Consider the following 23,934-nt stretch of genomic DNA (forward strand, 5'->3'; position numbering starts at 1 on the left):
CCGTACGAAATCAAGCTGGGCACGAAGGCGGTAGCTCTGGTATAGGCTGCTCTACGCGGCGGCTTGGTGGTGGTTCCCTGTGTCCCTGTAGCTGGCCGGGAACACTAAAACTGACAAACGTGTTGAGCCGTTTGCTGTGAGAAGCTGCTGCGAGGCTGGGCTGACAAACGCGCCCTTCTAACAAAATAAATCAGAAGTGCAGCAGGCTGTTTAAAAACACACGGCACGCCTAATCCTGTCAAATGTGATCTGAGCAGGTCCTGCCAGTAACTCAGCCTTTGGAGGGTTCTCTGCACTGACAGTAGTGTCTGGATCAGTAAATACATAAGCGCCTTGGCAGCCGGGAGCCCTGGCGGCGCGGCCCGGCACTGCTCAGCCCGCTGCCCCTTGAGCGGGTCAGACCCCGCACCGCCACCCCGCCAGCCGGCCCGGCGCGCCCCCGGGGCGGGGGACACGGAGGGCGCAGCCGGCTCTGTGCCCGCCCTCCCGCCGCCCGGCCCGGCCCGGCCCTGCCCGCGGGGCGGGAGCAGCGAGCGCAGCGGGCGGCGGGGCCGGGATGCTGCCGGACGGGGACGAGCGGGAGCTGGAGAGCAGCGAGGAGGGCGGCGCGGCGGGCGAGGAGCGGCGGCCGGAGCGCCACGGCAGCACCTACCACAGCCTGTACGGCTACTGCAGGTGAGGGGCGGGGGCGCGCTTCCAGGCCTTGTCACTTCCCAGCTGCTTGAATTCGCTTTATTTCCCCCCCCCCCTCTCTCTGTCTCCCCCCGCCCGAGGAGGTTTTGTTTTTCTCCCATCATGTCTCGATTCCCTGCTCCTGCTTTAAAACCCCCTCAGGCCGTACCTTTCCCCGCTGCAGCCCCGTCTGTGTGTTGGTGCTGTAAAATCACCTGAGGGCGGGTTGGTTTGCAGCCCCTGCGGTGTGTTGATGCTGTAAAATCACCTGAGGGCGGGTTGGTTTGCAGCCCCTGCGGTGTGTTGATGCTGTAAAATCACCTGAAGGCGGGTTGGTTTGCAGCCCCGTCTGTGTTGATGCTGTAAAGTCACCAAAGCGCGGGTTGGTTTGCAGACCCTGCGGGCAGCGAGCGGCCCCCGGCGATGGCAGCGCGGCAGGGACACCGCCCGGCGAGGACTTCAGGTAAAACCGCCTGCGGAGCAGAAAAACCGCCTGTCACAGCCCAGTTGGAAGTCTGTGCAGTGTTGCTGTTAGGTGGATGGTAAGCAAGTATCTCCAAAGCAGAAAGCTCTGTGAAAGCGCGCTGAAATCCCCTGGGTGCTTTTTTGGAATACCTACAGAATGGACACAGCTACAGAGCTCAGATAATGTATTAAAGTGTCATCTTTGAGTTTGAATCCCATTTTCTTTGCTATCTAAGACTCAAAATTTCTGTATTGACCTAGGGCTGTTTAGCCTGGAGAAAAGGAGGCTGAGGGGAGACCTTATCGCTGTCTGTATCTACCTGAAAAGAGGTTGGAGCATGGAGAGTGTTGGTCTCTTCTCCCAAGTAGCAAGTGACAGGATGAGAGGAAATGGCCTCAAGTTGTGCCAGGGGAGGTTTAGATTGGATATTAGGAAAAATTCTTCCCAGAAGGGGTTGTCAGGCATTGGAACAGGCTGCCCAGGGCAGTGGTGGAGTCACCATCCCTGGAGGGGTTGAACAGATGCGGAGATGAGGTGTTTAGACAAGGTTCTCAGGGACACGGGTTCATGCTAGAGTTAGGCTCGATGATCCTGAGGGTCTCTTCCAACTGTAATGAGTCTATGATTCTATGTAATTATTAAACAATTTTAAGCGGACTTCATATCTCTCCACGAGCTCTGTAACGGAGCTGTTGCTCGGTACTACAATTAGAGAAACACAGAACAAAGAGGGGCACTGACTTGTTCATCGACACTGACCACACAACTCCAGAGCTCTGGGCGAGTGGGCAAACCACTGAATGTGTTTGTGATGGGTCAGAAGTCCCAGAGCAGCGTGGCTGTAAAGCAGAGAGGTGACAATGGTCCCCCTTTTAGAAGCAGGAGGTTCTGCCCTTGTTCAGAGAAACAAAACAATAACATTTGCTTTTGCTAACGATTTTTTCTTGTTTTTAAAGCCTCTCCTTGCTGGACACTAACTTACCAGTTGAAGCGGAGACTGAGTTGCGCAGTTTTCTCGCTAAGCGTCTCACTAAAGGAGCCCTGTTTGAAGGAATGGGGAATGTAGTGTCAGTGGGGCTGAGGTAAATGTTAACAATTATTTGTGAATAAGAAACTGTAAGAAACATTGGCAGCATTGCATATCTTGCCATCTGCTGCTGCTGCACTTAGGTTTAATCCTGATTCCATGTTCTCAGTCCATTGCTGCTGTTAATAACAGCTTTATGCAATGGCACTTTCGTCTTTTTCTAGGTAGATTTGAGAAAAATATTGTAGTGAATAATTTACTGTTTGAATACTTAGAAAATACTACATGTGTTTGTGACTATTTTCTTTTAAACTACTCTGATTGCACCACAGAGGAAAAAGAGCGGGTCTAAGACCTCTATATGTGACCACAGAGGAGACACTGGTGCTAGTGGGTGAAGTTCTTTTATGGAAATAATGCATGTCAGCTTTTTGCACCTATTTATTGTGATGTATCTGTAACATTTTTTTTTTTTTTTCTGCATAGCATACCAGAATATAAAGTTGGTTGTTACTACTGTCGTTTCCAACAAGAAAATATTCTAGAAATGGCAACACTGGAATCAGACGCCAATGCTCCAGAATATGTGGTTTGTTTCTTAGGTGGCTCAGAGAAAGGTCTGGAACTATATCCTTACCTTTAACCTTCTTTTCTTTGTGGAGAAGGAGATGATGTAAAAGTTATGTGTTCATGTTGTCTGTTTCCTGCTTGAAATTAGCACATTCGTACACACCTTCCAGTAATGAAAATGTCAATAACAGCCATATACTGAAAGGGAAGAATGCAGGTCTTAACTGATGCATCTTGTTTTCCTTAAGAAGATACATTCAGACTTGAGTTGGACAAATACATTCAAAGTCTGAAGATAAACCTTGATTTGGAGGTAAGGCCTAAGTTTTGTTTTTTTAAGTGGTGAAGATGGTCTTTGCTCGGTATATACCATAATATTACAGTTTTGTCTATTTCTTAAAATGCGAAGGCCTTCAATGCCGATAGTGTGGCTTTAAATGTCAAACTAATTATTTTAGCGTACTGTGATTTGAAATTAAGAACGTTCTGACATCTTAGGTTGAATAGATTATTAATAGGCTTCTATTTGTGTAGAAACCTAATTTGTAGTTGAAGTTTTCATGTTTCAACTTGTTGCAGCAGAAAACCTTGGAGACGTCTGTGAAGCCCCACTTGAGCAGCTGGTTCGAGAATGCCGTCTGCCCTATTCAGAGGGTAGTGCAGCTCTTCCAGGAGAAACTCACCTTTTTGTTACATGCTGTGAGTGTACTTCAAACTGGATAAGTAAAAAAGGTTCAGAAGGTATCTCAGTGACTCCAGCATGTTTATAAATGTTTCTTGCATTTGCTTTCCCAGACGGGAACAAATGAGGAACACCTCTTTTCTTCTTTTTTTTTTTAAATTCAGGGCAAATACTTTTCCCCTACTTTATTGCTAAGGAAGCACGTAGCAATTTCTTCCATCAATTTTCATAGTTAACTCATTTTCAATTACATTGTAGCGTCCAAGTTGAAATTAGCATGAGAAAATAAGAAACAGCGTGAGAAAGCTGTCCCTGCTATAATTCCTCTGAACCAAAAGGGATGTTGTATTGTGTATATGCCTCATGTAATTCACTGGAAACAGGAATTAATCCTTGCTCTAGTCCCTGATTTTGAGGAGAATTTGGATGGAATAGCTAGTAGATTGTAACTGCTGTATTTCTTCTGTATGCAAAACCCGCTGCAGTGACTAGAATATGGAGTATTCCCTTAGCTCTACTCTCTCTCTGAAAAGAACAATTTTTAAAGTACCACATCATGTATTTATTGCTAGTAACTGCCATATAGCAACAGAAGTATTATCGAAGTTGTATCTAAATTTTTTCTTGTTTGTTTGTTCGTTTGCTTTAAGGCTTTGAGTTACACTCCTGTGGAAGTAAAAAACGCAGATGAAAGAACAGAAAAAGACATTAGCAGGTAAAGATGCTTTGAGTCCGAGGAACCTGTAAGTTGGCTTTTGTGTATGGTACCCTCCTGTTGTTGCTGCTCGGGAGCTGTGAAGGAGCAAAGCCTTCACAAGAGCTTTTGTCTCAGGTTTCTGGCAGCCGCCAGCCTCCAAGGGCTTGTTCAGGAGGGAACAATGACGTCCTTGTGTATCGCCATGACCGAGGAACAGCACAAGTCAATCATTATAGACTGCACTGGACCTCAGCCTCAGTTGCATAATGCAGGTGAGATTACAGCTGGGAATTCTTCACCTTACCTGCTTGTCTCCCTCAGCCGCCGAGAGTTGTGGACACTAGAGGTAGTTGAGGATAGGTATACCATTATCAGTTGTTAGTGAGAGTGATTAAACAAGGTGAATGCAGCTGTATGTTTATGTTAAGCTAATTTACTTTCTCTCTTTGTGTTCCTGAACACGTAACAGGAAGCAACAGATTCTGTGAGGACTGGATGCATGCTTTTGTGAACGGTGCTGAAGGTGGAAATCCGTTTCTCTTCCGGCAAATTTTGGAAAACTTTAAATTGAAGGTACCTGTTCATACATATTAAAGACTTAGAGAAGGCATCAGGGTTACTGAGGGAGCAAATACTTCTTTTGCAGCAAAGTTTTAGGTTACTCACAGTGTCTATGCCTCATTAACTGATTAACTCGGAAGCTTAATTTGAGGAGTGGCTTACTGTAGTTGACAAGACCAGAATGTAAAGTAGTGTGAAAGTTTCTTCAGTGAGTACTCCAAAGGCATTTTCTCACATTGAAAATAACCCCCAATTTTTTTCTTTTCTTAAAATACCGTTAATTTGAGCTGTGCACACCCAATATCATGTAACTGGGTAATATGCATTCAGTACTTAGCACTTCTTAGGTGATCTCTCATAATAGGTGAGGAGAACTCTTGATACAAGTTTGGGCGTTATCAGGTTGTGCTGTCCCCATATTCTGCATCATTACAACAACAGTGGTAACATGCATCAAAGACAGTTCTCAATTCTTACATTACTCCTGACTAGTAATATAAAATTCCTGTTAGAAATGCTTTTGCTTCTCCTGCTATTCTTCCTTCACTTTTCCACATGATAGGATATTTTCTTTCCATGTAGAAGGATAAGAAAACCCTGTTACTCTTTTCCCAGGCTATACAGGACATTAACAACCTGAAGAGGTTTATCCGCCAGGCTGAAATGAGCCACTACGCCTTGTTCAAGTGTTACATGTTTCTGAAGAACTGCGGCAGCGGAGACATCCTTCTGAAGATCGTTAAAGTAGAACATGCAGAAATGCCAGAAGCCAGAAACGTAGTGACCGTCCTTGAGGAATTCATGAGAGAAACATCAGTGGCTTAAAATTATCTTAATTATTCTGTACTTGTTTGAGGGTATTGTATAAATCATTCATTTCTTCTGTGCGGCTTGGTTACACTCTTGCAGGCATTTTAATTTAAAAAGTATTACCTAAGTTAAAACTAAGTTGCAGTTTCATCTGACTTTTCTCTTTTTTGGAGAAAGTAGTATGACCTTTTTTTAATGTGTGAATATCAGATCATACAAAGTTCTGCATAGTTGCCAGTGCTTCCCAGATTCTCCAAATGACTCGCTCCTTTTCTGAGGAAATACTGACTTTTGGTTTTTACAGTCATTGCACAAAAAAAACAACCAAACAAAACCAACTCTTACCTGGTGAGCGTTTCAGTGTTTTAAATATTTTAAATATCTTTAAGATTATCATGTCTAATCATTAAGATATGGTTACTTTTGTTTTAATGTATAGAAAAGCACAAACATGGATAAATCATAGCAAATGAATTAATAATATTTGTTTAAGAGAACATAGGTAACAAGTCTGTAGCTAGTTTTCACAGTCTACTTTCAGTTTGTTCTTCTGGTACTAGATAAAAAACTTGTTAATCAGTATGAAACAACTACCTTAAGACTGACCAGAGTTTTAGGAATGAGTTTGTATTTGCATTGTGATCAAGGCCACCTTTGTATGTTCTTAAACCCATTTTGCATAACTGTAAATAATCGTATGTTGTTCAATCATAGTGAATTAAACCTGAAATTTTACAGATTAAGTATTACCTTTAAATTAATAGAAACTTCTTCAGAAATTGAAGTGAATTAAATTTACAAGTTAATTATCCAGACTTTAAAACATGAATTCTTACCCACATCATAGGACATTTAGGCAGCAGAATACTTGAAGAAAATCTTTGGCTACAGCTGGAATCCAAACTCCCGAGGCCTCTGAGTGACCATATAAACGAGGACTGTTCTGCAAACTCCATACAAGCTGAACTCCCTGTTGTTTTAATTTTGGAGCAGCAGCAGAGGGTGTTTGAGCACCTGACAGGGCATGGAATGGCTTTTCCTGAAACAGCGACAGTCTTACTAACACCGTTCGGTTTGTTTGTTCTGCTGTACCCCGCGATGACAAAACCTGAATGCTTTCCTGTGACACCACTGTGTTGAGCCTATAATAAGGTTTACAATAAAACACATTAATAGTGTGTTACATTCAATTACAAATTAATGTTGTCCATGATGTCTCCTGTTGAAAACCCTTTATTCGCTGCTGCTAGTGTAACATGCAGGAGGCCACAAGCATCTTATGGGCAGTAGAGGTGACATGTAACATGGACAGGTCAGAAAAGAAAATAAAAGTAGTTTGAAAGAAAACAAACCCTTTATTCTCTCATTTGCAGGAGCTCTGCGAAGTAACAATGTTTTCCTTCAGACTTTTATTCTTGAGTAAAGAAGCGCCACTCAAAAAAATGTGATGCAGACCTGCTCAATTTTATTTAAAAAGAAAAAAAAAATTAATGGATTCTGCACTCAAATAATATTGTTACAACAAAAATAAACAGAATGTACACAATACAAAAATATTTGGAAATACACCATAGCATCTTACCTTGCAAATATATTTTTGTTTTACTAGCCCTTAACGGGAAAGTATCATTTGTTCAGTATTTTAAGGCAGAAAATTACATTGTTTAGTGCTTTGTATTTAACACTTGGATGTGTTGTTAGCATTAGCAGTGTAAGCAAAAGAAAAGCTGCATAAATCTAGCTTATTTGCAAACTAGACAGACACTGTGGGGGAGTCAGGAGACGGTGACTAACATATCTATTAAGCTCACTGGAAATTAAGGTACTTTTGCTACTTAAATCAGGCCTGGGGAATATTTTGTGCTCTGTGCTGTAAAGTACCCTGAAACACAAGTTTTCTGTACTACTACTGGCATTTCAGGAATACCTCATTAGGAAGCTTTGTCCAATTAAGAGCCAATGATTAATGGCAACATTAAAAACACATTTACCCTTAAACAATCTTGGGTTTTGTTTTATGTGTGATTCTTTCTTTACAGAGCTGCACAATGCACTGTTTTCCTCTCTAACCAGCTCTCCCTGTCAGCGGTTGCTGCCGGCAGGTGTCCCCGAAGGAGCTCCGCAACAGCACCCCAGGCTCTCCAGTCTGCGGTACTGCTCCCTACACCCGTCCTCTCTGGACCAGTGCTACAAAATAGGTACTAAATGGGAAGTCCAGGTGTTGTGTCCTCACTCGAGGGCAAAAGCCAAAAATAACTCCCTCTAACATGCACTGTTCAAACCTGTACACTGAGAACAGTCCTTGCCTTTTGCTCTAGCGCTGCACATCCATAAGATTAGATAGATTCACATTTTAGCAGACTGACGTGACATCCTGGCAGCAGCTGAAATAAAACCAGAACAATCACCAAACCCGGTCCCTCGGTGGATGGCTCCTTCAGGAACACGCTGCTGTGACAAGCTGGAACCACAAATGAGCAGGATAGAAAATATTGCAACTCTGACACAAGTCAGCAGCCTCAAGGACATTGGGAGGTAAAAGGAAAGTCTGGTTGCTATTAGCTCTCTGGTGCTGCAGCAGTGTGGCATTCCTGGGTGCATTAGAAAATAACATAACTAGATTTCCTGATACTCTGTAAAAACATAAGTTTCACTGTGTAATTTTAGTGATTAAAAAAAAAAAAAAAGCTATAAAAGCTTAAGCACTTTGTGCTGCTCCTGACTCCATGAGCTGATATATTCTTAGAAGACAACAGGCTCTATGTACAACCCACTCTATGTATGGGGAGAGATTTCAGCTCTGATGAGCAGGGATGTGAGAGGGTTTGATTTATTCACCCACAATACATTTCGTACTGCTTTAAAATCTGGCCTTTCTGATCCCCAGAATTGCTTGTAGACTTGCTCAGACAGGGTATGGGGACACAGAAGAGGAGACAGAGAGATGAACAACACTTTAAAAGAAGAAGTCATAAGCTCAACCTCAGACCTGTTTCCAATCAGTTCATGTAAACCCTGCTCATCTATGGATACAGGACCGAAGGGTGCCTGGATTACTCTGATCAGCTCCCTCCCACACCTGAGCAGAGCCAAAAATATGTTGGCTAGGGTCAGACTGATGAAGAAACTGGTGGCTCTTGAACTTGTAGCATGCTGCTTCACCCCACAGCACATCACCAGAGGCACAGAAACCTTTCCTGGGGAGAAACTGATGGGCATTAAATAGCTTTCAGCTGAGAAACCAGAAGTCAAAGTCAATCAGTGCATAATGTACTCTGGTAGATTATAGGCAAAGTAATCTGTGTTTTGTTGCGATTTAAATTTTAAAGTTTTCCTAAAACTTCCAAGGGAACTCCCATTTCCACTCACCTCTGTTTAAAGGCATCTGTAATCAGAAAGGCTTAGAAATAGGTGAGGAAAGGAATGTCTTCCTTACACGCTAACCATGTGTCTGTCAGTGCTCTCCCAGCTCCCCGCTCTCCTGCTGCTCCCAGGGAGATGATCTCCACTGCTGTGAAGCTCACTGGCCAGCACCTGAAACGATGTGTGTAAACTTTCACGACTGCTTACATCTGGACCCAAACCACAGAGGTAAAATGGCACAGGGAACCAATCCCCTTCTCCAAAATGAACAGAGCTCTGACCCTTGTCCCTTCCTGTTGTTCCTTGATCTGAGAGTGCACAAGCAGTTTATCAGCCACACAGAATGGCAAAGGTGCAGTTGCCCTCAGAGGTTCCATTCCTGTATACAAAGGTGGCAAATATTGTTTCTTCTGCAGGTAAGGCTTATTCCAGACTGTAGAAATGCTTATTTTGTCCATGCTCCCTTTCCCCCAAGGCAACAGGAATTCTACTAGTGCATTCTGTGGGAGCAGAACTTCACCCTTCCAGATCAGGGAGATTTTTTGCATAAGAGGCAAAGAAGGGGGCAGCTCATAAGCACTTGTGAATGTCCCCTCCAGAAAGACAGACTCCTGCTAGTAATTTGTGGCATCATCTGGCAGCACTGATTACACAGCTGAGAGAATAAAGCCCATGATACAGAGACCTTTTGCTACAGAGCAAACACAACTGCTATAGTGCCCATGAGACGTGCTGTGGAAGGCTCTGGTGGCTGGTGCCTGGGCACCTGTATGCAAACAGAAGAAAGGAAGAAAGGAGCTAGTCTAGAGAGGCTCCTACAGCTGCTTTATCCAGGCCATCAAATGAGGTGGGTAAAGGGGGAGAAAAGAAGGGCATCCATGTTCCTGGACTATAGTTTGACAGCTCTCTCAAGTGAGAAGCAAAATAACATAAGCACCTTACAGAGAAGTGTCCCTATAAGCGTTGTTTGTGCTACAGGTGTTCCAGTCTGGTCCCCAGGTCCATGCTACAGACCAGTTACAAATTGCTAAAACCTGGGCTTGACTCATGTTAAAGAAAAAGGCATCGTTGCAACTGACTGTTGCTTGGAGCCCCTGAACATCCACTGCCTCAGGAGGAGGCATCCTCAAAATTTAGCAGTCACTTTAAAACCAGTTTTGTCAGTTTCACAATGGTCACTGTAAGACTGTGAGACCATTTCTGCCTCAGTGGGAAACAAGTGCTACATTCAACCTGATTTAACTCCACTTACTTCAGTGGACGGATTTGGCCCCAAACGGACTGTATGGCTGTAAAGATGAGATAGTGTCCACCCTGTGCTGCTATGGGTGATCCTGGTCCCCCTTTTCTAGTAAGAACCTGCTGGAAGAGTTCAAATCCTTGCTAGGAGCTTGCTACAGACCAGGTGTTAGATCAACGTGGCCAGAAACAAAGTGAGAAACAGCACCTGATTGTCAGCTGATAAAAGCACAACTGAACATTTGCCTTCCTTTTCTCCATCCCCCCAAAAAGAAAGCCCAGCCACATCCTCTAGTCACAGCAGACTGGGAAAAAAAATAAATCAAGTGAAACATGCACAGTAAAAGTCACCTCTGGCTGGGTGCCCACAGCACTCTAAGAGTTCCCAAGGTTTATAGTGCAATTTCATTTGACCTGTAGTTGAAGACCAGTCTCCATCGCCTTGGGTGATCAAGTTCTGCCGATGCCTTTGAAAGGTGTGCAAGACAGGTGTCACCGTAGGCTAAAATATCTCAGGAACCATTCAAGTAATTGGACTGTGGCACTGGTATGGCTGAACAGTCAGATGTGTCTGTAGAAAGCAAACCCAAGCTGTCTTGTGAATACCATGTGAGTCTCTAATGAGTAAATATCTGCTCTTCTTCCCTTTTAGCATTCAGCAACATTGAGGAGATTCATTCAACAAGTGGCCATAATTCTAGCACTGGCCTGGAAAATACAAACTTCTCATACAAAATATTTACGTGTGCTAACAAACCAAGCGGTAAGTGCCCAGGTACAAGCTGCCCAAGAGGAGCCCTGACAGTGGAGAATCCACAAGGTCCAGGCCAGCCAATATTACAGTACCTGCTAGTTCTGTGAACAAATTGATCAGCCCATTCTTTCGCGAGATCTTTAAGCATCTCCTCCAGCACTCACTGGTGTTCAAAAGAATCATCCTCCCTTAAGTAAAATATAAAAATAGATCCTCCATCTTTGTTCATTTAACATAGCTGGCAGATGACTTCCACTTTCGAGCTTTCTGTCCCACGTTTTCAAGGAGGGGGAGGTAGCTTTAGATCCAACAGGCTGTAGGCAAAAATGTTCCAGAAGATGGCAAACAAGACAAAAATGACATAAATAGAAAGGAAGATCCACCATAAAGTCTGATCTTGGAGTCTCTGCTCATAGTTCCTCAGGATGATGACACCCAGGGTGATTCCAACCATCACTCCTCCCAGGTGAGCCATGAAGCTGGGGTGTGGGCATGGTGGGTAAGCAGAGGGGTGGAATCGCAGCCACACAGCTCTTCCAAATTCAAAGCTCACTGGAACAAAGAAGGAAAAAGAAATTAATTGCCTAGGTATATCCCTTCTTAACTCCATATTGCAGGCAGTGCTGCATCCCCTGAAGAGATGGAGAGGGAGAAACTGCCTTGTATGGTGAGGACAGGGAAGACATGGCCATGTAAGGGCTGCAGCACAGACATGAGGTCTCTCCAGTAGCTGGTAAGGGGTCTGGGTTCATGGGAGTGCAGATAGGTGGAGGAATATTCACCTTCCGAAATTTATATAAAACCATTTTAAAAAAGGAGGAGTTAGACTTTGAAGACAATTGTCTGTGATCGATACATGGCCTAGTTTCCCTTATCATGTCACCCTAGGGATGTGGCTGAAGATAATTCATTAGTGTGTGTATCATGCTGTTGCTGTCCCAGACAGGAAATGCTCTAGGAAGCCTAAGTATTATCATTATAAAACCATTGCTTGTTTGTGAATTCAAAGATGAGATGGTTGAGTCCCAGATCTCCGCAAATGCCACGAGCTACAGATGCTGGCTAACGACAAATCCTCATTTACAAGCGCTTCTGCTGAAAGCCAAAATCTGCATTTGAGACTGATGTGGTTTCTGTTGCCAGAAGGTCCAGCTGCGAGTTCCTACCAAAACTGCTGCAAAGTCAAAACTCTCTGAATCAGCATGAACACTTATGACAAGGACAAAGCAGGATTGCGTGTGTGCCAGGTATTGCACAATACTTACTACAGATCAAGGCCACAGCCATGCGCAGCAGTTTGAATTGGCACTTCATTCCTGACCAGTTCTGGAAAAGAGACAAGGAAAACAAAGTGATGCTGCACGCAAACCAAAGTGATGCTAAAACAAACCAAAATTGTCCCCCTCTGACCTTGCAAATCTCAATGTGAAGAAACCACGTGTCTGCATTACCACCCTGTGAGACAGAGGAAACTTCCTCCTGCTTCTGTTGGCCCAGCGGCAGGGAACACAAATCACACTGAAAAAATGAGACTGCTGCCTTCACTGCACACGAGCATTAAATAGAAGGTTTTCTTTTAGGCTTGACACAAAAACCACCATACATGCACATTTTCCAGCACCCATATAACAGACCTTCTGTCTCTACTCAGCTGATGGGCATTATCTTCCCACTCAAATCCCGAGGAGGACACATTACCATCATTTTAATGGTTATTCTGCTCTGACATTGCTGGCACAGGGCAGACACGCAAACCTGCACCATCACACACTAATCCTCCCTCAGCAAAGCCATGTTTTCCCAGTGGTCAGTGTAGGATTCACACAGGCTGATAGGCTGGGCTTTACCACCACCTAGCTGAGGACCTTGGACAAGCTCCTGTTTCCAGGTCTCAGAGGAATGATGATGCCGATACTTCCTGACCTTTGCAAAGTACTGCATTAGGTGAAATGGCAAAAAGATGCATCACTCGTATGCCCAGGCTCCAGCTTCAGTCTGGGGTTTATGAGTGGAGAGAAGGGATGTTCTGCACACAAATCCACCAAATTCTAAATTTCCTTAAGTACCTACTGACATTACATGGCACATGCAGACAGAAACAGAGCCCATCAGCTCATTCTTTTCCAAGCATTTGCCAGCCCTTGCAGGGAGAGCTGATAGCCGGGAGTACATCAGTAAGCCTTGGATTACCAGCCCCTTTGGCTTCTCCTGGCAAGCTGCCAGTCATCAGGACACCAAGCCACCAACTGCGGTGTAACATTTCCATTCCAGGACCATTCGAATCATGAAGAGCAGACTTAACTGGGGCAAGCTCTGAATGACCAACAGCTGGGTCAGGCACTGTTTCCAGTCCCCTTGGGCCACCAGACCTGGCTCACTTCCAAAGCGGTTAGACCGTCATTCTGGTACTCACCATGACTATATTGGCCAAGTGAGCGGAGACGAGAGCATACACACCTCCAGAGGAGCCCACCACAGGCGCAGTCATATCGGCTACTGACACTGCCAGGGACCCTGGGAGAAAGAACAAGGGGTTTTGACAATTGCCAGCCAGATAAACACACTCTCTCCTACCCTACATCTCTGCCACTGCCTGTTTTGTGCTAATTGCTGCAGGTCGGTAATACACAGATAAAGAGAAGGGAGGGTGGAATCGATTGACTTGTGCAGCCAACTCAGTCCTGTGGTACTGCCAAGGCAGCGACTGATTGATTCTTTTGCGCCTACTTTAAAAGCAGCCAAGCAAGGCAGCAACATACCGTCGATCCTATGCTGCAAAAAGACACTTACTGACTAAAATAACAAGGAAGCAGCAGATAGAAGAATGTCTGTGTCTTGTTCCTTACCTGAAGATAAAACAGACGTAGCTCCCATGCTGGCAAGAAAATATTTGCACAGTAAGAAGGAACTGTGGATTTGTAACTTAGCACAGGTGTCTGATCAAAGCACAGCCTGTTACTTGTTAAACTTCAGAGTAAAACTAGCTAAAAATAACCTGGATGGAGGCAGTAAACACAAGACAGCAAAAAGACAGGTCGAGCACATAAAGGCACCACTAATAACAATAGATCCAAACATAGACATTGCTTCTCCTTATCCCAGTTGGAGGCTTGGATCAGTTCAAAGCTCCTCTCGTTGCAAACTTTAACAGAAATTTAAGAGATAGAGACAGAGACAAAGGCAGACTTGGTGCCACAAGGCAGGGATAATGAAGATCTTTGCGATGAGCGGGAATGGGAAAAAGACACAACGGCAGATCTCGAGAGAGTCCTCAGTAGTATAGAATCTAACAAACTTATTTTCTAATTGCTCAGCTGATTCTGGGTCAAGAAAGTGTTGAGGTTCCACCAGCCGACTCTGCTGATACCTCCCCCTTCTTCACTGTATGGCCCTGAGACTTCCCAGCTCTTAAACGCTGCCATTAAGGAAAAAGTTAATGAGAAGTTAAGAAAGGAGTATTAAGAACTTGCAGTTAAGTCCTCGGATATTGCACTGAGCATATACCTTCTGTCTCTTGATCTCAGTCTCAACATGTCTTCTTAGTATAGTCAGACTAATGAGGAAAAAAAACCCATAAAAGTAGGGAGTGGCCATTGTGGCTCGTGTCTACATTTTACTGCTTATTCCTGGTTGTTTAGGAGTTATCTTTATATTGCCAGATCATCAGCATAAGTGTGCCTCTCTCTCTCTCTCCTGGCACACATCAAAGAATAAAGCATGTTTAATACTTGGCTAACAACTTAAACAAAAAGGGTATCATGGGATGCCTTTCTGTGTGGGACTGTCTGGTCACATTTGTAATTCAAAAGTTTTCCCTTTCCATTTGGCACTTTGACAGTTTATAGGTCATAAGTTGTGAAAGGCACGCATGTGAGAATGTGGCAACTTGCCTGAGGAAAAAAAGTGGGATCATTTGTGTAACAGAAATGAACCAATAGTGCTGGGTGGGCTAGTGAGCTTCACACAGGCTCTGACTACAGCCTCCAGAGCTCTGGGTGCTAAGCCCAGGCCAACGCCTAGTAAAACCTGCCCCTGGCCCTGCAGATCCTGCCGGCAAGTCCATGGCCACAGGAATCCAAGAGGCAGCGGCAATCAGAGCTCTCACCTGGGCTCAACTGCAGCAGACTCAACGCTTGCTTCCTTCGCTTACCTGGCACAGTTGTGCGATGCATATTTACAAACATATAAATGAAGCCCTGGGGTGTGGTAGATGTATCTATATAAAAGAGCTAATGTCTGGAAAGTTGTAGATTGGGGACCACTTTAGTGCTTATTAAAGTAACAGGCAAGGGACAGTGGAGCTGGTCTGCTAACTCCTTTCTCTGCAGAAAATAATGTGGTGTTTGTACCACGCCTAGTCCTGTGTCCTAGTCCAATTATTCTTTGCACAGTCTCTCTACTGGAATGCAGAATTTATTAGTATCCAATGCAGCCCATTTTACAAAGGCTTAATCTGCTCATTATGGAAAAAAATAAAACTAAATGCCTGGGAAAAAAAAATCACCATAAACCAGTCAATCATTGTCCAGCTTCCACTGTGAAGCCCTTGGTTGTTTTCACACCCTCCTCCTGTTTTGATTAGATGTTGATCTATTGTCAGCTAACTTCCATCACCTCCAAACTGCTAGAAATGCCAAACAAATAAAAGCCATAAAGCACAAACTAAAAATCAATCAAACCCCATGGCTTCATGATTAAATGAATTTTCAGATTCCTGTGCACTGCTCACAACCTCCAAACACTTCTTGCTTACTCATGCTGTAGAAAGCAGACAGCACAGGACAAATGGAGGAAGAACTGGCACAGGACCTGGGGAAAAAAATGACTCTTCATGCAGGGATGCCTGTGATGCCACGTTTCTTCTGGGCCTTTATGAGACACAAGAGGAAAGGAACAGCAAAACCTCCACATTCAGAAAGACCATCTAAAGGAAGGCTATTTTAAACTAACAGGTTGTTGGTGCCTTTTCAGCAGATCTCCTAAACACAGAGCCTGTGGCTAGTTAGAAACAGATGTCAAGTTGTAGCGTATTTCCCACTTCCAGCCTTCAAAAGAATTTCAACACACAGAAGATCAGCAACTGCTCTTCTCCTACACCCAAATGTCACAAAATATTTATCCTACACAAAAGTCAGCACAGACCATTTTCACATGTTTCTCCATCTGGGGCATCCAGAGGTGTCACCTACCTGCCACAACTCCAGCAACATACACAAAACTGATCCTCGCAGCTCCATGCACCATTTCCAGGGGAACCCCAACCAAGAGCTGAAGGACAACATTGAGTCCAAGGTGTTCTATCCTGCGGCAAGGAAAAACAACAGTTGTCCTCTTTTCTATGTCTTTGTCTCCCTTCTCTACCCTTGAGACAGAGATGTCTTGGAAAGCAAATCAAATAACACCTCCTTCATGAAAGTAGATTGTAACACTGGGAAAAAAAGTGGTTCCTGAAAAAGAATTAAAAAATCAGCCAGAGCTACAATGTTTCTTCCCTCCCTACTGCTCATTATCTTTTTCATATCCATCCAGGTCCTTCCAGACAAAGATCTCATTAGTATGTTTGTTTCTTAGTGAGACTCTTTTTTTTCCTGGGGGTTTGTTTGGTTTTGTTGTTGTTTTTTCTTGTTGTTATTGTTTTGTTTTCAAATAGGGGGTTTGAAGAAGTTAAATGACTCATCCAAAAAAGCAGCAAGATGGTAGCAGAGCCTGGAACAGAAGCCAGAAACTTGACCTGCTCCTTTCTTCTCCCGTCTTAATGATACAGCCTTTCCCTGCATGTATGACACTGCCATGATGGGAGCAGATAATAAGTCCAGAGCAAGGTAAGCCTAGCAGTCCCAAGACAGTTTCTATTGCCTTGTGACACATATGTCACTTTACTGTTTGTGCTGTCTGACCCTCAGCCTTTTCCACTGTGCCAGCTTCAATGTGATCACGGTCAGAATGGGAAGCAGAGGGCATTTTTACCTCTGGTTAGGTGCCCAGTGAGACACAAGGTGTATTCACTGAAGGCCTCAGCTCACCTGTCCTTGTTCTCATGATAGTCAACAGCAAAATTCCTTCTGAACGCAGGGAAAAGTTGGGCTGAGACTAGTCTTGTAGATAAACCCTGCTGTGCACATCAGGATGTGCAGGACCACTGCAGCCTAGAGGTAGAGAGTGTGACAGCTAAGATGGGCTTAGCTGGTAGACTCCAGTGCAGCAGATTTCTCCTGTGCTGAATCAAGAGTTTCAAAGCAAGCCCTTTGTTGTCCTAATCAATAGTATTTAATGAAACTGTCTTGCTACTTTTCAAAGCTCTGTACAAATATTTACCCATGCCTTCGCACAGGTAACAACAGCCCCAAGCCCCTGCACAGGGTCCTTCTCAACACGGTGCTGGCGTCCGAGATTTATCAGGGCTGGGACCTCGGCAAAGGGCCACACCACGCTGGACCAGGGGTCTCATGCATTCTGTTTGGAGAGTGTCCGAGTCTGCTTACAAAGCAGGTGGGCCTAAATGACACAACAGTACCTTTAACACAAAAGGCCAGCATCTTTTGGGGGAAAGAGTGCAAAATAGCTACTGCACTGAAAATCTATGTCCTGGTTTATACAAGAAAAGGATTGCTCAGACAGCCACTAGGAATATTTGGTTTAAGGTATATGCATTTTCACTGTCTTGGTCTTTCTTCATGTTACCATAGCAATTTCCCATATACATCAGAGAAAAATACTGATGATGAGATGCAGCAATGACAGAACAGTCTCATAAAAAAGAGTTTAAAGTTGGACCAGAAAAAAACTGCTAGAAATGATACTGCTGGAAACAGTCCTCTCTGGATATCTTAATAGGTTTGTTTCCACTGAATTTCTCTCCAAGGATAAATTTATCTCCTGCACGAGACACACAGCACTGCAATTTGTCATAATGGGAAACTGCTGCATGTAATGGAGTGTTTTTATTACCTTGCTCAAGACTTTTGAAGCCACTGGGTACAGGCACATTCTGGCACCCATTCTGATCCTGCGTGTTCACAGAACTTAGGAACTAATTTAGGAGCAACCAGCAAAGGTCAAACTGAGATCACAGAAAAGAGTCAAACCATCCAAGTGCCCTTTCACAGAGGGGAGGGAAGCAGCTTTGGCTGGCACACAGTCAACGTCATGAGGCAGCACCTGACATTTCCACACAAAGCACTGGGTCTTATTTTTCAAAGGAAGCTTTTGTAAGAGCTCGGCAAAGTTTATCCTAGACTCTAAACTGACTGCCCTGATTCACAGCTGTTCTTAAAAGACTTTCCAGGAGCAATCCCATTCACTTCTCCCCATCATGCTAAGAGCTTTGAAGGCTCCACAGTCAATAAGCACCCATAAAATATAATTAGCCTTTGCCAGTGCTGAATGCATCATTCTTGAAATGACAATTTCATTGATTTATTAAAGACTTTCTCCTTCCCCAGGACCAAACAAATGGGACTGAGCATCAATGCAAGTCATTAGTTATGGCAGTGTTACAAATGCGTGGGCCCCAGATAATCAACATCTGCTTTCCATGAAAGCAGAAGGGCAGAATTTACAACTTCGCCTGCCTTTTCAGCCCTTGACAAAGCTCCCTCCATCAGGACCAACATGCATTTTTGGAATCTTTCTAGAGGCACAGCCAGCCAAGCCTTAGCAACTGCTGTCTTCATGGACACCTTCTGGCTGTCACTTGCTCTTCAAAAAGCAGACCAAGAGTACTAAATTACGGAGCAGGCCACATTACCATTTTAAAGTCTCAGCTGGAAGCAGGATAACAATAGACCCCATGGCATTGTGTTAGCTTCTCATTTGAAAATGAGAGGAGAATGATGGGCTTCCACTAACAAATGTTATTACCTTTCCAAGATTTATCTGTTCTCTTGATATCAAAGGAGTTTAGCGCACAGAAGTTAGCAATAAATGAACGTTTAGCCTAACTTCAGATACTGCAGATAAATCACTGGATTTATTGTCCCATTGGGACTCTTCATTGTTTTGAAGGCTACGTAGCCACAGAACTTTGAATCCATCACAAAAACAATGAGTCTCCTGCAAAACACCTTCCTCGCTGTTCATCTTCGAGCCAGCCACAAATGTGAAATAAACCTGAGATATTTTTCAGCCAGTAAGTGTGAAGAAATGCCAGAGTTCTGCCTGCTACAGGGAAGGGTCACCTTGCACAGGTTAGGAAAGCTTGGCACAGGTGATACAGGAAGAAATTTGAATGCTGCAAAAATTGTTCCTGTGCAGGTGCTTCTCTTCAAATATATCCCAGAGCAATCTGCAGTTACATGAGTGAGATAGTAGAACACCACCACGACCAGAAGAAGATCCAGATACAAATTAGCTAACGTTAGTTAAGAACCAAGTGTTTCTTCCTTTTTACAAGCCTAGCTTTACCCACATCCTCAGCAGTGGAAATCTACAATTCTCATTTTACATAACCAGCCTCACATCTAAGCCCAATAGTCTCCACTGCAGACTGAAACTTGTACACAATGGATTTTTTGAGGGATTTAGCATGCAGAGAACAGATATTGCCTTGCACAAAAGTTACATCTATAAATTTTTTCCTACTCTCCCATTGGGTCAAATCTGTTCTGTGATTTTTATCCAGAGATCTGGGGCACACCTCGTGCTTAAGGGCAATTACACATGGAGGCAGTTACTTCATGGCAGAGGAGAGATATCAGCATGTCTTCCGTCAGAGACATAGAAAAAGGAAAAGATCAGCTTCATCCTTCTGGCCTTTCATAGAAGAACATTGACTGATGGGAATATAGGCTTTCTGTTTAAGAACAAATGGTCTTTATCCACTTTCAAACTATAAACTACTGCTAAAAACCTTGTTGTGATTTTTCGATGACAGAATTAAAGAAAATTGCAATTATCTGCCAGGAATGTGCAAAGATAATGATCTGAGAAACTACCCAGAGGGGGCAGAGTGTTTTGTACAGGGATGAACTTTCCTGTGACACTCACTCATCACCATGGCATCACAAACATCACACAACTAAATCTCTTTGAAACTCGGGAGGACTAGCACAGCTGAGAAGCACAGAGTTAGAATCCCCACGCTTTTTATTCTCTTCCCAGGTCTGCTACATACCTCCCACGGGATGAAGGAGGATTCATTTTACTGTGCACCTTCACTTTGCGTTAGATGGACCATTCTCTGTTTATCTGGTCAGTCGAGATTGTCAGCTCTTCAGGAACACTGGTGTCTGTACAGTGTGTACAAAATGGGAGTTCAATCTTGACTCAGGCTTGTAGGCATTATCTCAGTCCCTACAGAAGGGACGACATTACTAAGTGATGACATACCATAGGCACAGGGAATTTCATTGACTTTTCCAACCTCAACCAGGAAGTCTAGCAAGAATGCACCACGTAGTTTCTAAACACCAGTCCAACACCTTTGCAGGCTTGTTCTGGCACTTGCACAGCTCCTCAAGAGGGACACTGGCCTACAGTCTTGTGAGTTTTCGGAAGCACACACTGGGAAGTGCACAGTAAGAGGGAGGTGTGGTCCAAACACTGCTGGGAAGAAGAGCAGCATATGTTAAGTCCTTTACGTTGCCTCCTCCTTTCAAGCAGATGCGAAGGTTTGCCCCACATTGCCAACACTCCACAACAACCTCAGATTTTTATATGCGCTTTAAATTGATTTTTAAAAATTGATTTCTGAGCTGATTCTGCGCTCCCTCTCTTTGGGGAACCTGAACTGAGGAGAATCTCTGCAGTTTGTAAGTACTCACCCTGCATGCATGAATATGTAGGTTAGGTACCTCCAAGCCTGAGCACGGAGCTGAGGATGGTAAAGTAATGTGTTCTTCAGGTATAAGGGATGGGTGACTTGCAGCACGAATCTGTCTAATACCACTCCATTGTAAAGAAAAAAGGCCACCTAGAAGAGCAGGGAGATTTCTTGGTTAGCAAATGCCTTTTCTGGCTGAAAAGCACTCGGTAGCTCAAAATCATGGAGAAGAAAGTAAAATGTACAATAATTTTCCTCCCATTTGACAGCTTCACACAACATGAAAGTTCCTTGCATTGAGGAACCTTCAACACATTGGTATAATTCAGTATGTGGCTTTCTGTAACACACCAGCCACTGAGTCAGAGGAACTCAGCACCCTACTGATCAGTGCCACATTATATCCTTCTGTGTGTGTATTCCAGTGCACTACTCAGCAACTGTGCAAACATCTCATTTGGGCAGCAGATGAGCAGGTCAGAATATTTAATCTAGTTTCTATTCCCTCTTTCTCTCCATTCACAGAACAGAAATAACCGCATAGGAATTTTTCTTCTAATTCTGTTATTTGACTTACCAGTTTCCCTAGAAATGCTGAGATTTTCTCTCCTCAAAGTTTTGCTATAGTTTCCCAAATTCCGTAGTTTCATATACAAATTGTTTCTATGACTAATAACCATGCTTGGAGACATATAGGATCACAGTCTCCAGTTAAACACATGCATAAGGTGAGCCAAAATGTATATCAGCTCTGTGCTTGTCCTTGTCTCAGTCTGAGTCCCACTCTAGCCCTTGTTCATGTCCCAGCAAAGCCTCTGGCAGTGTGGGGTGAGTTCCCAGAGGGAGGACATTACGGTACTTGCCTCTACAATAGTGATAGTGATCATGAACCAGGGTGGAGGGCAGCAGGTGTAGCTGTCGTAGTACCACTTGCGATCTATCTCTCTTGGCAGGGTCTCGTACGCAACATGCCGGATCAGCCTCTGTGAAAGGCTCAGCCCCGTTTCCTCCAGCAGCGCCTTGCTGCACAGCCTCCTGTTGCCCTGAAGGATGGCTTGGCGGAAACTATTCGACCTTTTGTTGCTCATCTGAATAAAAAGAAAAGGAAGAAATGCTGAGGACAAAGCAAGGCCTGGTTCAACCATACAGGGAGATCAGTGCCAGTTTGGCAGCACCAGGTTGGAGCTGTAGGGACCAAATCTCAGCATGATCACAGGGTAATCTACATGTGGTGTGAGGAAAACCAGCACCAGGGTTTGATAGTATGGTGCAAATAAGCAAGGTCAGGGTAAAACACTGGGAAAACAGAGCAGAGGTGGCTGAAGCACCAGGCTGAGCTCTTTGGCCCGTTCTCAGTTTTCCATCCACTGTGTTCACCATCAGCTATCACAATCCCCGTTCCTGTGTTCTCCTTCCCTCAGCTCTCCCTGCTCTGTCACACTTCCCTGCACCCGCCATCTCTTGGGGCAGAAAATTTCTTGAATGTAGCAGCAGGTACATTCACAACATCTAACCCTTGTGTTCTGGTCCTTGTTGGCAGGAGTCAGCTCTGGGCAAAGAAAGTTATCCCTTTCTGTAAAACAAAACTGCCTGAGCAACAGAAGCAAAACAATTAACTAAACTGGTGGACAGGCTGTCTTAGCTGCTGTAAACTTGCAAGAGGAAAGGATTTCCTCTTTTAAAACAGTTATACTCACAGGGGGGAGGTTTTGAGATGGCACAGGCTTTGGAGGACACAGCTAATTTGTATATGCATTATCATCATAGAATTAGCTATCTATCTTTTGAGCATACACACTCCCAATTTGGATGCATAATTAAAGCAATTGCGTTTGCAAATTAGGCAGATGGAATTTCATGCCTAGCCTGCTTAGGGGGGAAAAAGAAAATCAGGTCTGAAAGAGCTTGCTCCAAGATTTGGGTAATTGCTAATTAGCCCTGATGTCAAACAAACCTGCTGCATTAGAGTCACTGTCTGTAGTGGTTGAATCTTTGGCAGGAAGGCTCAAAAGGAAAACTGTGCATCAAGACCACTGCAGGGGGACCCTTTACAGTAAAAGACAGCAAAATGAATGCAATAAACTGGTCCTTCTTCTGAAAGAACTGCTGACTGATCTCAGAAACACCAGCAGTCTCATAGAACCAAATAAGAGATGACATTCAACAGCATTGGCTTCCAGTTGTCTTGGATCACTCTAGTTTCGCTTAATATCCCAAAGACAGCAAAGCCCAGAGCTTGTGCTCTCAGTGCCCATGCAGCTGGGTAATTGTTCCAAGCTGGACCAAGCTGCTTAAAACACAGTAATCACTGCAGGGAGTCACCTCCTGTTAATCACTGCAGGAAGACAAAGGGGCCATCTGAGGTGATGGCACTACGGCCCATTCTCCCAGCAGCTGCCCAGCCCTCCTTAGCCTTCCATCTGCAGCCTGTGCTGTGTCAGTGGGAGCCAAACTTCACCCAAAAATTAAAAGCCTCCCAACTCTATCTCTACAGAGCTCTTAGCACTAACTAAACCTCCTGCCAACTCAAGCAGGAACATAAAAATATTTGTCAGGCCCTCTTTAGAGCAGAGGATATGGAAAGAAGGTCCAGGTTCCCTCTAAATGCCATAGCCTTGGAAAGGTTTTACATCCAGATGAGGCAGGGACACAGTGTCAGGAGCTACTACGCACACAGAAAAGTCCCACAATCCAGTAAAATGTGGATGACTGGACATACTGAGCACCTGTTAAAATAAGGCATCTCAGTGAGAAGACATCCTGGTCCCCTACCTGAAATTATTGCCCATCACACCAAAGGGGAAACGAGTGCCAAAGGGGCAGCACAGGTGACTGCCAGGGCTCAAACACACACATAACCCCACAGGCCTTTGGATGATTCTTTTAATCTCAGACTAGGAGGTGATGGGCATGAGGAGAGACAGAGCATTAAGTCACTATCGCTGCTCTCACCATCTCTTGATGAGAAGCCTATTTTGGAAGACTCAAATTTTCCCAGAGTCTCCCGCATATGGTCATAATTTTCTGACTTGATTTTGGAATTACATAATATTGGTATTTATGAGCCAAGTATTTAATCATCAGCTGAAAGAACATTGGTCCCATTGTTGGTCTGCACATCATTACAGCTCCAGGAAGCTCAAGGCTGCCCGCCCCACTTCTCTTCACGTAGTTGATCTGAGGCTTCTTTAATGAGCATGATATTAAAGCTGTAGGCAGATGGGTACAGCAAACAGTATGTGGGGAATGAAGGTGGCAGTGGGGACAACATATTCCCTTAGTCCTTCATGCCTGCAAAAGGTTATTATGCAGAGAGAAATAAATTTCCCTTGC

The 23,934-nt window shown here is 44.1% G+C and overlaps 2 protein-coding genes across 4 annotated transcripts in view; one reads left to right on the forward strand and one right to left on the reverse strand.

The window, feature by feature from the left end:
• The first annotated feature begins 42 nt into the window (after window positions 1-42).
• LOC309446753 (protein Njmu-R1) lies at window positions 43-6,224 on the forward strand. Of its 2 annotated transcripts, none has more exons than XM_082066773.1 (10): window positions 43-675; window positions 1,067-1,135; window positions 2,095-2,220; window positions 2,652-2,792; window positions 2,991-3,048; window positions 3,315-3,434; window positions 4,068-4,132; window positions 4,250-4,386; window positions 4,584-4,687; window positions 5,291-6,224. In XM_082066773.1, exons 1-10 carry the CDS (start codon window positions 557-559, stop codon window positions 5,498-5,500), a joined length of 1,149 nt encoding a protein of 382 aa, XP_081922899.1. In that variant the 5' UTR covers window positions 43-556; the 3' UTR covers window positions 5,501-6,224. The 2 variants fall into 2 exon arrangements, with proteins under 2 accessions (XP_081922899.1, XP_081922900.1); XM_082066774.1 differs by having other exon boundaries at window positions 3,318-3,434.
• A 3,755-nt stretch (window positions 6,225-9,979) lies between these two features.
• RHBDL3 (rhomboid like 3) overlaps window positions 9,980-23,934 on the reverse strand; it is a gene marked incomplete at its 5' end in the record, with an annotated part of 50,072 nt that continues 36,117 nt past the window's right edge. For both annotated transcript variants that reach the window (XM_082066772.1, XM_082066771.1), the window contains 6 exons: window positions 9,980-11,393; window positions 12,107-12,167; window positions 13,255-13,355; window positions 16,031-16,143; window positions 20,603-20,751; window positions 21,465-21,689. In XM_082066772.1, coding sequence (XP_081922898.1) covers window positions 11,122-11,393; window positions 12,107-12,167; window positions 13,255-13,355; window positions 16,031-16,143; window positions 20,603-20,751; window positions 21,465-21,689 — 921 coding nt within the window. In that variant the 3' untranslated portion in view covers window positions 9,980-11,121. The remainder of the gene's footprint in view (window positions 11,394-12,106; window positions 12,168-13,254; window positions 13,356-16,030; window positions 16,144-20,602; window positions 20,752-21,464; window positions 21,690-23,934) is intronic.

This window comes from Streptopelia decaocto (genome assembly GCF_964273445.1).
Source record: "Streptopelia decaocto genome assembly, chromosome: 16".
NCBI lineage: Eukaryota > Metazoa > Chordata > Aves > Columbiformes > Columbidae > Streptopelia > Streptopelia decaocto.

What these genes read in the sequence shown, in the direction of transcription:
- LOC309446753 (XM_082066773.1), top strand. Translation starts at nt 557, where the DNA reads ATGCTGCCGGACGGGGACGAGCGGGAGCTGGAGAGCAGCGAGGAGGGC. An exon ending in TCACCTTTTTGTTACATGCT is followed by an intron (nt 3,435 to 4,067) that starts GTGAGTGTACTT and finishes GTTTGCTTTAAG; the next exon opens with GCTTTGAGTTACACTCCTGT. An exon ending in ACAGAAAAAGACATTAGCAG is followed by an intron (nt 4,133 to 4,249) that starts GTAAAGATGCTT and finishes CTTTTGTCTCAG; the next exon opens with GTTTCTGGCAGCCGCCAGCC.